Consider the following 12,708-nt stretch of genomic DNA (forward strand, 5'->3'; position numbering starts at 1 on the left):
CCTGTGGGCTCGGTTACATGTGTTATGCAGAAAAATATATTCAATATCTAATATACAGGTAAGAATTTACTCACATCTAGAGATTTTATCAAGTTTGAAGAAAGGGGCTACATTCTGAAAGAGTCTTAAGTTTAGTGGTAAGATGTATGAAACAGTATTAAAGAATATTAAGAGTATTAAACAGTATAAGGGCTTCCCAGGTGGTGCTCGTGGCAAAGAATCTGCCTGCCTTGTGGGAGACATGAGATAAGGGTTTGATCCCTGGGTCGGGAAGATCCCCGGGAGGTTGGCATGGCAATCCACTTCAGTATTCTTGCCTGAAGAATCCTGTGAACAGAGGAGCCTGGCAGACTATTAGTGGAAAAATTTCCTGGTAGTATTAAATAGTAGAATAGGGACTAAAAGATTTTGATGGGCTTCCAGGTGAGGTCGCAAAGAGTCAGATACACCTGAGGGAACTTAGCACGCAAACAGAATAAAGACAGTCTGTAGATTTTCAACATAACTGTTACAACACTTAGTCCTTTTTTATGTTCCCGCTAGACCTTCAGAGTCTTTAGTGATTAGCCAGTCCAGACCTCTACGGAATGAACTTGCTAACCTGGGGGAAACACTTCTTTGAAAAACATTCAAGTGCTGTATTGGTTAATGTTCACCACCTGCCTGAGACAAACTGTATTACTTTCCCCTATTAGCAGGCTGGTAGTTAAGTGACTTCACTTTCACTTTTCACTTTCACACATTGGAGAAGGAAATGGCAACCCACTCCAGTGTTCTTGCCTGGAGAATCCCAGGGACGGGGGAGCCTGGTGGACTTCTGTCTGTGGGGTCACACAGAGTCAGACACGACTGAAGTGACTTAGCAGCAGCAGCAGCAGTTAATGTCTAGTCACCTAAAGTGAACCTCAGCCGTAACCATTCTTCCTTCTAATGTCCTGCTAGGAAATTTTATCCATTATGAGTAAGGGGAATAGTCTAATTGTGGATTTGATGTTCTTGTAGATTATACATCCCAAAACTGACGATCAGAGAAATCGATTGCAAGAGGCTTGCAAAGACATCCTGCTATTTAAGAACCTGGATCCGGTAAGATAAATCTCAATAATAGAGATGATTTTTTTCAGTGTCCATATGAAGAACTGTGCAGGGTCTTGGATTTCACCCTCTTTACAAGCTGACATCACCCAGGGCAATGTAAAGGCCCCACCACAGATGCCTGCGTGTGCAGTGGGCCTTGTTCTGGTTGCTGAGGGGTCACTGCTGTCAGAGCAAGTGTGAGTGCCTGCTGTGTGTTGGGGGGAAGCGTTAGATCATTCATCAAAGGTTACTGGAGACACAGCCCTGAGAAGTGGCCCGGATGAAGAGAGGCTAAGACTGCATTCTTCATCCACTCAGTAGGGGAATACAGGGCCCATGGGGGAGTGCCTCTCTCATCAGCCAGTATTATATTTTAATGTATGACTTTTATATTATACATATTTTAAAAGTAAACTTATACTTGACTTTAAAGGTAGAAGGATTTTTTTTTTTTCATAAAAGTTTTGAAATCTCTCATCTTTGGTTTGGGATGTATTTCTAGAATCTCCTCTCAGAACGAGTGATCATGCTGTTCAGACCTTGCCCTGCACCCTGACCTCAGTGCCCTGCTTCCTTCATTGCAGATTGTGCTTATTCATTGCAAATGGTCATTTGGGAAAGAACCCTTGCTACCATGTTCTCATGTGAAACCTGAGTCAACTTTTATAACTTACTTCAGTTCTTTTTTCGGTCAGACTGAACATCTTAATAGTTTTCAGACTGATGCTTGAGAGAAGAAAACGTTTAATCAAAACCCACTCTTACAAGATGAAGTCTTTTTTAGAAGGCCATTTTTATAAAGAATACTTTATAATACATTTCATGCTGCATTATACCAAGGCTTCTCTGCTGGGTCATATTATACCCTGAAATTACTTTTTAAAGCTCCTTGTTTCTGATAGCAGTTATGTTTCTGTTCTATCCTCCAGGATCACAGATTGCATTTTGTAACTTTGGGGATTTTGTTTTAGGACCACATAGTACAGGTTTTGTCCACAGTGATCCAGGTCCTCCAGAATCATCACCTAAACTAAAGCTGTAAAGAATGGGGTTGCTGCTAAGTAATAATGGAAGAATAAGAAATGGAATTAAGATAGGAAGTGTAGGAGTTTAGTTTATGAGTAGAAAAATTTCCTGGTAGTAGTAAATAGTAGAATAAGGGACTAAAAGATTTTGATGGGCTTCCAGATAATCTTAGATTTCTTTTATCTAGAATGATAATAATTCTTTCAAACAAATGACATGGAAACTATGATCTCTAGTGATCTTTCACCAAAATGAATTTAAATAATTGTTAGTGAAAAGATACAGCTTTGTCTGTGTGTGTGTGTCTAAGATGGTAATTTTGGTATTGGAATTAAATTAGTATTTAATTCTTTTGCTTCAGATAGACACAGAAGACAGCTATGAAATTAACCCTTAGTTTTACCCTTAGGGGTAGTCTTTAGCACGGAGATTCTATTTTCAGGCCAGAACTTTGTATGGCAAAATTTCAGGGTCACCAAAAACAGTTTCTCAAGCTTTAATATGCCTGTGCATCATCAGAGGATCTTGTTTAAAATGCAGAGTCTGGTGAGTAGATCACTGGTGGGCCTGAGTCTGCATTTCTCACAGGCTCCCAGGCGATGGCAGTGCTCTCCTCTCACAGCCACGCTTGGAGCAGGAAGGACTGGAACCCAATGTGAAGACACTCGAGGGCAGTATTTTGGTACTGCCATATGTTGTTTTGTTTGTTTACTTTCCTGTTCATTTCAACCAGTATTTTAATGCTTCAGCAGTGATAACAGGCATCAGTGAAATAGCTGCCAGGTATAGTTTCCTCAGATGCTGCCTGTTCTGTTACATATTCTAAAGTAAACTGATTTTTCTTACCATTGCAACGTTAATTCTTTCAAAGCATTGTGAAAAGTTTGATTGCATTTTAAATAATAATAATAAAACTTTTCCTGTGTATTCTGGCAAGGAGCATCTTTACTTAAATACAATGGTTATTTTTATAAACATAGGATTTTTTAAGACTTTTTAAAGATTTTACTGCTCTGTTGAAGGTAAAACATATATATGTATATATTTAAAGGTTACAGTTTATAGGGACAAAAAAGAAAAAGTCAGTTCATGAAATTACCAAGTTCATAAATTACCATTGTTGAATATTTTATTGGGAAGAAGTAAACGTATTTATATAGTTGTTTCCAAAAGATCTTTTTTTGAATTTGATCTCATACCATCTTGATTTATTTATCTACTATCTTAAATCCTTCTAGGAACAATACAGAATATAAATAAGTAAAAATTAAGTTTTCTCAGAAAATAACCACTTGAAATAAGAAATTTATCCCCATACATAGCAGGTTGAAGATTTTAAGTTCATATTTTAAGCAAATTTCTAGTTTTTTTATCATATATATATTTTTTCCATAACCCAAATGCATTTAAATTAAATTACGTATTCCACTTATGTAATCTGCATATCATAGAGCAGCTCCTTTCTGGTCAATTCCTTGACCACCCACTGTGTTCCAGGGCCTGTATAAAGCGTAGGAAGCCACAAAAATACTTAGACATAGTTCTTGTGCTCTTGGAACTTACACTTGGTGAGGGATTCAAATACACATAAAAATCCATTTGGTAAAATGTGATAAATGCTGTAATATGGTCAGGGCTAGGAAGGATTAGGGTTTCTCAGCCCCACCTGAGGATCCAGGAAGCCAGAGAGACACCTGAACTGAGCCTCAGAAAATGAGTCAGAAATTGCCAGTTGAAAGAATAAAATGGAGAGTGTCAGCACTGGAGTCTGAAGTGGAAGACATCCATTGGTGGGGGCTGAGATGTACGTGCTGTGTCAGGAAGCACCAGTGCAGCACGCCACACAGGAGCATGGACACACACTCTATGTAGGCAGTAGCATTTTAAGCAGAGAAGTAATAATCAGGGGTGTCTAAGGTCACTGTGGTGACAGTGTAGGGGTGGAATTAAAGGTGAGAGAGGGACAGGTCAGGAACAAAAGAATGGAGCTCAGTGAGGAAACAGCGATCCATGCCTTGTTAAGGGGAAAAGAAACAGGCTCAACTAAGGAAGGGGAGAAAGTAATGGTTTCATAAAGTACTCAGGATGAGCAGAGGTTGGTTCTTGGTGATCAAATGAATTGAGACCTAACAGAAAGAGTCTTGGATGACCCCCAGTGTCTGGTGCCTTTCCCTGAAAAGGAAAAATTTGGAAGGAGGAAAGGGAAGCCATAATTAAAAATTAGCAGGAAGCACAGTCGTGGCTTTGTATCCACTATCTCATTTGACTTTCTTAAAGGCGTTGTTTAGCTTGAAAATCTAGCACCTCCTAGACCTCAGAACATTTTTTCTTGGAGTTCTGTATATTCATGCATTGAGCCCAGCATTTATAATAATTAATCTCTTTGAAGATATTCTTTTCATGAATATTTTAATGCTCAACTCAGTAGGCCATTTTTCTTCTGAAATACTCTAATTTGAGACAAACTGAAATAATTGTCCTATGCTATATGATAGGCTCTTTCATTAATGGAGAGTAAATTGTTATTTTTTTGTGGGAGCCAGGGCCCTTTTACCGAGCTCAGTCTTGAATTTGCATTCTGTAGGCGAATAAGATGTGGTTTTCCTACAGGAGCTGTCAGTCCCTGAGATAAGCCTCTGCATATTAAATATTTCCTACATTCTTTGCACCCTGTGCATAATTATGGGGAAATTACATCTTGATTGACTAGAACAGATACCCGTCACACAGAGAAGTTCTAAAAGAAATAATTGTTCTGTATTTTAGCAGGGATTATTTTTTCATACATCCATGTATGAATTCTTAAGCTTCATAATATTTTAAAATTCAGCTAATTCCAGGGTAACGAAAGTTATTATATAGCACTACATTTCATCCTTTTTTACATTTAATATCCAGGACTAGAGCTAATCAATGAAGCTGATATTCCCCCTCCACCTGCTCTAAACAAGTTGAAATATAAATAGTAAGCAAAAATAAAATATTTGTAAACCGTTTAATCAAACTTTGTAATTTTGATAGGTGACCATATGTTGCCTGGATTGATGAACTCATTTGGTCCCCGTGGGGCCGATTAGCATCACATCAAGAAAGCACTATTTTACAGACCCATTGACTTCATCTCCAGCCCTGGCTGTTCTTTGACAAGTAGGTGCCAGAGCTCACACAGGGTCCCAGGAAGGGGATGAAAGCCACTGCCTGCAAACTGATGACCATCTTTCTTCCAAAAGTTTTTCTTAACTCACATAAAGATACAGTATTACATTCTGGATTCAAATGGAGAGTTTGGCAATTTAATTAATTAAATTTAAAGCAGTATGCATAGATGGGCTTCCCTGGTGGCTCGTTGGTAAAGAATCTGCCTGACACTGCAGGAGACGAGGTTCAATCCTTTGGTCGGGAAGATCCCCTGGAGAAGGAAATGGGAACCCACTCCAGTATTCTTGCCTGGGAAATCCCATGAACAGAGGAGCATGGCAGGTTACAACCCCATGGGGTTGCAAAGAGTAGGACACGACTTAGCGAATAAGCAATAACATATGCATTTATAATTTACAAAAATTCAGAAGGAACAAAAATTAGTCAGTGAAAGGGACTCTCCCTTCTATCCCTGTTTCCCAGAAATCCAGTTTCTCAGGAGTCGAGTTCTTTTAGCACTAAGATGCATATTTTTCCAGGGTTATGCTATGTATATACAGGTAATTCTTTTAAAAATTTTAGTGGCAGCAAACTCGACACAGTGTTATGCCTTTTTTTTAAACTAAACAGTATATTTGTATTTACAGAGATTACATATTCTTTTTAAAAATTATTTATAAAAGTTTAAATTGGCAACATTTATGTGTATAAAGCTAAACCATGGACGCACATTATGTTTTGCTATTGTCTAAAGTTTTAACATTGTACATACAAGAGGTGCCCCATACAGAAAGTCAAAACAATGTTGAAGAAGAACAAAGTTGGAAGACTTACACTTGCAAATGAAACCTTTACTCTACCACCTGAAACTAACCCGATATTGTGTATCAACTATACTTTAATAAAATAAATGAATCAATTTTAAAAAGTATTTACTGCAAAGCTACAGTAATCGAAAGAATGTATTACTGGCATCCAGATAGGCATATAGAACGATGGAATAGAGTCGAGAGTCTAGAAACAAACCCCTACATCGGTAGTCATTTGATCTCAACAAAAATGCAAAGATTACTCACTAGGGAAAGAACAGTCTTTTCAATAAATGGTGAAAGGACAACTGGATTTCTACATGCAAAAGAACAAGGTAGGACTCCTACTTCACACCACGTAGAAGAATTAACTCAAAATGGACCAAGGAGCTATTTGTAAGCTCTGAAATTGTAAAACTCTTAGAAGAAAACACAAGGGTAGGTCTTCATGACCTTGAAGTTAGCAATGTTTCTTAGACACTGAAGTCAAGAGTAAGAAAAGAAAAAGATAAATTGGACTTCATAAAGGTAGCAAATTTTGTATATCGAAAGACATCATGCACTAAAGTAAAAAGACAAATGTACAGAATGGAGTATTTGCAAATCATGTGTACAGGCACACACACACACCACAAATGCATATATATTTATTTGTATCGCATATAAATGATAAGGGCATCATATCTAGAATATAGAAAGAACTAGTAACTCAACAACAAAAAGACAACCTAACTTAAAAATGTGTGCTGCTGCTGCTGCTAAGTCACTTCAGTCGTGTCCGACTCTGTGTGACCCCATAGACGGAAGCCCACCAGGTTCCCCCGTCCCTGGGATTCTCCAGGCAAGAACACTGGAGTGGGTTGCCATTTCCTTCTCTGGAGTTCTTAAATAGACTTTTCTCCAAAGATGACATACAAATGACCAATAAGCACATGAAAAGATTCTTAAAATGGTTAGTCACGAGTGAAAATACAGGTCAGAACCACAATAAATACCACTTCACCCCCACTAGGATGGTATCAGTTTCTAAAAAAAGGAAAATAACAGGTGTTGGTGACGATGTGGAGAAATCAGAACCTAGCACATTGCTGGTGGTGAAGTAAAATAGTTCAGGTGCTGTGGGAAATAGGTTGATGGCTTTTCAGAGTTAAACACAGAATCACCATATGACTCAACACTTTCACTCCAAGGTTTAAATCCAGAAGAACTGAAAAAGGTGTTCCAACAAATAGTTGTATATGATTGTTCATAGTCACACTGTTCACAATTGTCAAAAGGTGGAAGTAACCCGAGTGCCCACTGAAGATGAATGGAAAAGTAATTTGTGGTGTGTGTGTGTGCATATATATACATAGAGCAAATATTACATATAATATATATACATATATGTATTTTTACCACATTCTCCTTTATATACATATATAAAGTAGAATATTATTCATCCATGAAAAGGAATGAAGCTTCCCTGGTGACTCAGTGGTAAAGAATCACCTGCCCTTGTCATGAAGATCCCCGGGAGAAGGAAATGGCAACCCATTCCAGTATTCTTGCCTGGAAAATCTCACAGACAGAGGAGCCTGGTAGGGCTACCAGTCCATGGGGTTGTTAAGAGTCAGATACAACTTAGTGACTAAACAACAAGGATATATGTTACAACATAGATGAAGTCAAAAACCTTATAATGAGTAAGGTAAGCCAGGCAATAAAAGTTACCTACTGTGTGATTCCATTGTATGTCTGACTCTTTGTGACCCTCTGTACTGTAGCCCGCCAGGCTCCTCTGTCCATGGAATTCTCCAGGCAAGAATACCGGAGTGGGTTGCCATTCCCTTCTCCAGGGGATCTTCCCAACCCAAGGATCAAACCTGGGTCTCCTGCATTTCAGGCAGATTCTTTGCTGTCTGAGCCACAAAGTAAGCCCCATCATATGAAATATCCAAAAGAGACAGAAAACAGGTTGGTAGTTGCCAGGGCCTAGTAGGAGAAAAACATGGGAACTGACTGCTTAATGGACACAGGGTTTCCTTTCGGGGTGATGCAGATGTTTGGGAACTAGATACAGATGGCGGCTGCACAACGTTATAGCTACTAACATGGTCACTTTAAAATGGTTAATTTTATGTTATATGAAATTTCACTTTATAAAAAATTTTGTATTAATGTATATAGCCATCTGAACCTGTTAGAATACACTTTAAGGATGAGTTTGGGGTTAACATGTACACATTTATTATACATAACAGATAATCAGTAAGGATCTACTATATAGGACAGGGAACTGTATTCAATATCTGGTAATAACCTATGAGGGAAAAAAATCTGAAAGATATATGTATACCTGAATCACTTTGCTGTACACCTGAAACACACACTGTAATTCAGCTATGTTTCAATATTTTAAAAAATGGCTAAAAAAAAAAAAAGAGCTGTTTACAGAATTGATCCCTGAAGCTCCTCTACAAAGTCCTGGGTTCCAGTAAACAGTTTGAAAAACACTGAGCCCTTTTGACAGCATGTATAAGGTGGGGAGCCTGCCTTGGCGGGAGCAGGGAACTCATGCCTTTGCTGTATCATCGCTAGACAGCTCTCCTCCTTAGGCAGGTCTTCACATTGTTCCAAAATCTCCAGAAATGTCTCCCCAGCCATACCAGTTCTGGCCTCTGGAATCATGCACATCATCAGTGTTGACAGCAGATAGCAGGTGCATTCACTGGAGTTCCTCCGAGGGCAGGCTTTCAGACTTCTGGTTGCCCTTCATTGAGTGTTCTCATGATTTTCAGCAACTCCAGTAAAAGACAGGGATCTTAAAAGCCTCATGTTCTTTTTTTATTAGCTGCATAGCTTTCTGACATATGGATGTTCTGTTCTGTTCCGTCGCTCAGTCATGTCTGACTCTGCGACCCCGTGGACTGTAGCCTACCAGGCTTCTCCGTACATGGGATTCTCCAGGCAAGAATACTGGAGTGGGTTACCGTTTCCTTCTCCAGGGGATCTTCCCAACCCAGGGATCGAACCCGGGTCTCCCGCATTGGAGGCAGACGCTTTAACCTCTGAGCCACCAGGGAAGGGCTTTGCAGATAAACTTGCTTTTTCAATTCTTTGCTCTTGCGATGCACATTTTGCAATGAAAAAATGCCTGTGCACATGTCATTTCAAAAACATGCATAGAATAACATCCTAGACAAGGAATGATGAGGTGACAGGGACCACCTTCAAAATGTTTTTGATTGTTGCCAGTACCCTATGGAGGCCTGTTCCATCTTCAGGAGGACTCCTCCTGCCTGCACCATCTCCAACAGTCTAACATTTTTATCTTTCTCAATCTGACAGGTAAAAAAGAGTATCTCCTTTCCATTTTAATTTGCATTCCTCTGAGAGAAATTGAACATTTTTCATATTTTTAAGAGTTCCTTCCTCTTTTTCTGGAAGCCTTGCAGTCGGTTCTGTATCTTTGATGTCCTAAAGCTACACTGTCATGTGAGTGTGGAGGTGCTGGCCTGTGAGTGAGCCCTTTCAGTCTGAAAACTTACATCCTGTGGTATTGGAAAATTCATTCCTTACTGTCCTAATTATTTTCTTTCATTTGCTGTCTCTGATATCACTTTGTTCCTGACTCCTGTCTTTTCACCTGTCGACTTTCTTTGAAGTTTTTTATTTTAATTTACCTTCTTAGTTCTTTATTTACTTATAGAAGATTCTGTAATGGTGGGTACATTTTGACCTTTCTGGGTACCTTAGTTTAAACCACTGAGTGTATAGCAGCAAGAGTGAACCCAGATGTCAGCTGTGGACTTTGAGTGATACTGATGTCTTTGTACATTTATCACTTGTAATAAGCGTACCCTCTCTGGGGCATGTTAATAGAGGAGAGACATGGGGAAGCAGTGGGTTTAGGACAATTCTTTATACTTTCTTGCTCCATTTTTCTGTGACCCTAAAACCGACCTAAAAGATAAAATAGTTGAAAGGAAAAAAGATTTGGTGATGATTTCAATTTTGAGCTTACCCATTTTTCTCATGCACTTTTTCTAATCATCCTGGTTTTCATCTCATGATTATGACATCATCTTGAACATCTCTGGGTATATAGAGTAAACCTTTCTGAAAGCCAGCACTGTTCTTGAGTTTTCTAGCTCATTGGTGTTATACTGCTGTTTATCTTAGTCTTGTAGGCTCCCAGAGGGGCTATGCAAAGCAGACGAGGACCCCTGAGTAAGTAGGGCAGGCCTGTCCATCGGTGTCCTGCTGGTTGGGTGGCAAGGAGCCAGCTGTTCACGTGGAGGAACCCCTCATCCAATCAGGTGAAGGTCCTTGTTCCAGGGCACAGTCTTCGTAGTAACTGTTCTAGTTCTGTCTTATTTATTTAGTTTCTCCTAAGAACCTGACTGTGATCTCTTGTCTGGGAAGAGTTGGGATTAATACTTGGTTGCTAGTGTTCTGTGTTCAGGATGCAGACATTTGGAAGGAGAGTATCAACTGATCGTGGAGGACTTCGAATCAGTCCCTCTGTTTTCAGCAGCGTCTCAGTCCCATTCTGACCAGGCCAGGTGTTCCCCAGTCTGGAGCTTCTGGTGCTCTGACAGGTGGTCGGCCCCTCCATGCTGCAGGCCCCGGGCCCATCTCTGGGCGTCGCCCTCTCTCTGCCCTCATGTAACTTCTCTTTGCTCTAGAAATCTCTCCTCCAGTTTTCTTTTTCCTCTTCTCATCTTTGTGGAGTCCCTTCATGGTCCCTGTGACATATTAATGGGGTCTCAAGGAGACTCACACGTAGTCTGTTTGTGCTTTTGATCCAGAATATTTTGTTTCTTCAACCTGTGTCTTCCACTTGCATCTTCTCCCACCCCCGCCCAATCTATCTTCAGATCCTGAATTTGTTTATAGTAATAACTGATTTTGGACTGGGAGGTTGGAGTTGCTGTCTTTTTATATCCATAGAGAGTAACTTAAAACCTTCCTATGTCTTCTGAATTTTCTGTTACTATCACCACACTGTTTCTCCATTCCCATTTGTTCTAACTACCCAAAGACCTTTGATTTGTCCCAGGACTTTTTCTGAGGAAAGATTTCTTTGGGCTTCTAGTTTATTCTCACTATGCAGGATTTATTCTTAACCCTTGTCAAGCACACTTTAGAAGAACAGAGTTTCAAGATAGTTGTTGACTGATAGGTTTGATGTCCCTGGCTTCAGTTCTAATACATCTGTCTTAGGGAGGTACACAGTTGCTTCTTGAAGAGAGCCTTAGTGATAAAGGACATGGATGGAATGTTTGCTACAGTCATTTTTGGTTTTACTTTTGGTTTTTTTTTTGGTTCTGTATTGTTTTTGGTGCTAAACCAAGAAGGATTGGCATTAGGGTTTAAATTGGCTAAATATAAATTACAGTGATGATTAAAATAGGAAAGGTTTTTTAAAGTTTAGATATCTTTAAAAGGCATTTGCAATAGTTCTTTGTTAACCTGATAATTTTAGTTGCTAAAGTTATATTTCACAAGGTATAGGTATAGGATGATTTGATGGTTAGTTTCCTTTTGTATTACAGTGGTGATAGTTGCAACGGTTCTGAAATAGACCAATTATAATTACTTTTATTCAGGTGCTGAATGTGAGAATAAATATATAATCATCTGGTTTGCATGTGATGAGGAGGCGACTGTTCTGTATTTTTTACAAGACTCAATGACAGTCATGATATTTCCATTTCTTTGAGCTTGTTCACAAAAATATAGAGCTAATTGTGGTTCTTTAAGAAAACATGTTCTACATAAACAAAGATTATGTCTTTTATTTTTGAAAAATAGGAGCAGATGTCTCAAGTATTAGATGCCATGTTTGAAAAATTGGTTAAAGAAGGGGAACATGTAATTGATCAAGGTGATGATGGTGACAACTTTTATGTAATTGATAGGTAAGTTTTGTGTAACTTTGCTCCTGAAATGTAATAACCTTTTGTGAAAATCTCAGTGTGTTATAATGACTGACGGATTGACATACAATAATTGCTATTGCCTGTCTACCCTTATTCCTGTGTAACTCGGCCTATAAACCTGCTTTGAACTCCTGCAGTGAAACTGAAAAGAGATATAATGTATGGATGACTGTTGACTTTTGGTGAATCAATAAATCTCAGTCATTTACTGGGAGCCTCCTCATTTGTTTTACTTGAGGGCTAGTTACACCTGTCACAGAATTGGATACTCTTGTTAACATGAAAACAGTGTGATACAGCATCTGGGATGATGAATCCATATAACTCAATCTGTTATATGTTTTCTAAAAAGTTTCCTTTATTGTTGCTTAATGAAGTGAAGCATGCTCATGGTTTAAAAAATTCAGAGGGACCTAAGGTGCAAAGTTAGTCTCTCTTCTAACTGCCCTAGCATCATCAGCAGAGTGAGTAGTTTGTGTGTCCTTCTAGAAGTTATTTATGCATTATTCTATTTGTCTGTTAAAAACTCTACAGAGAAATTATTATATTGAAAATACAATCCCAGAAAACTGAAGTTGTGTTTCACTTCATCAAAGAACACTGTGTTTTAAGCAAAACTTGGGTAACAACCCTAAAATGTTGAAGGAGAGCAGCCTGAGCTGGGCCTTCGTTTCTCCACTTCTGCTGAGCAGTGAGGAAGTGTTTATGAGATGTTTGGACTCCTTAGCCTC

The 12,708-nt window shown here is 39.0% G+C and overlaps 1 protein-coding gene across 1 annotated transcript in view; it reads left to right on the top strand.

Moving 5' to 3' along the window:
• Positions 1–12,708, top strand: part of PRKAR2B (protein kinase cAMP-dependent type II regulatory subunit beta) — a 117,600-nt gene that overhangs the window by 89,371 nt on the left and 15,521 nt on the right. Inside the window, exons 4-5 of the mRNA XM_055420774.2 lie at positions 1,003–1,086; positions 11,850–11,956. Of these exons, the coding sequence (XP_055276749.1) occupies positions 1,003–1,086; positions 11,850–11,956 (191 nt within the window). The remainder of the gene's footprint in view (positions 1–1,002; positions 1,087–11,849; positions 11,957–12,708) is intronic.

Source organism: Moschus berezovskii, chromosome 3 (genome assembly GCF_049115385.1).
Source record: "Moschus berezovskii isolate FMDL1 chromosome 3, NW_MosBer_1.0, whole genome shotgun sequence".
Lineage (NCBI taxonomy): Eukaryota > Metazoa > Chordata > Mammalia > Artiodactyla > Moschidae > Moschus > Moschus berezovskii.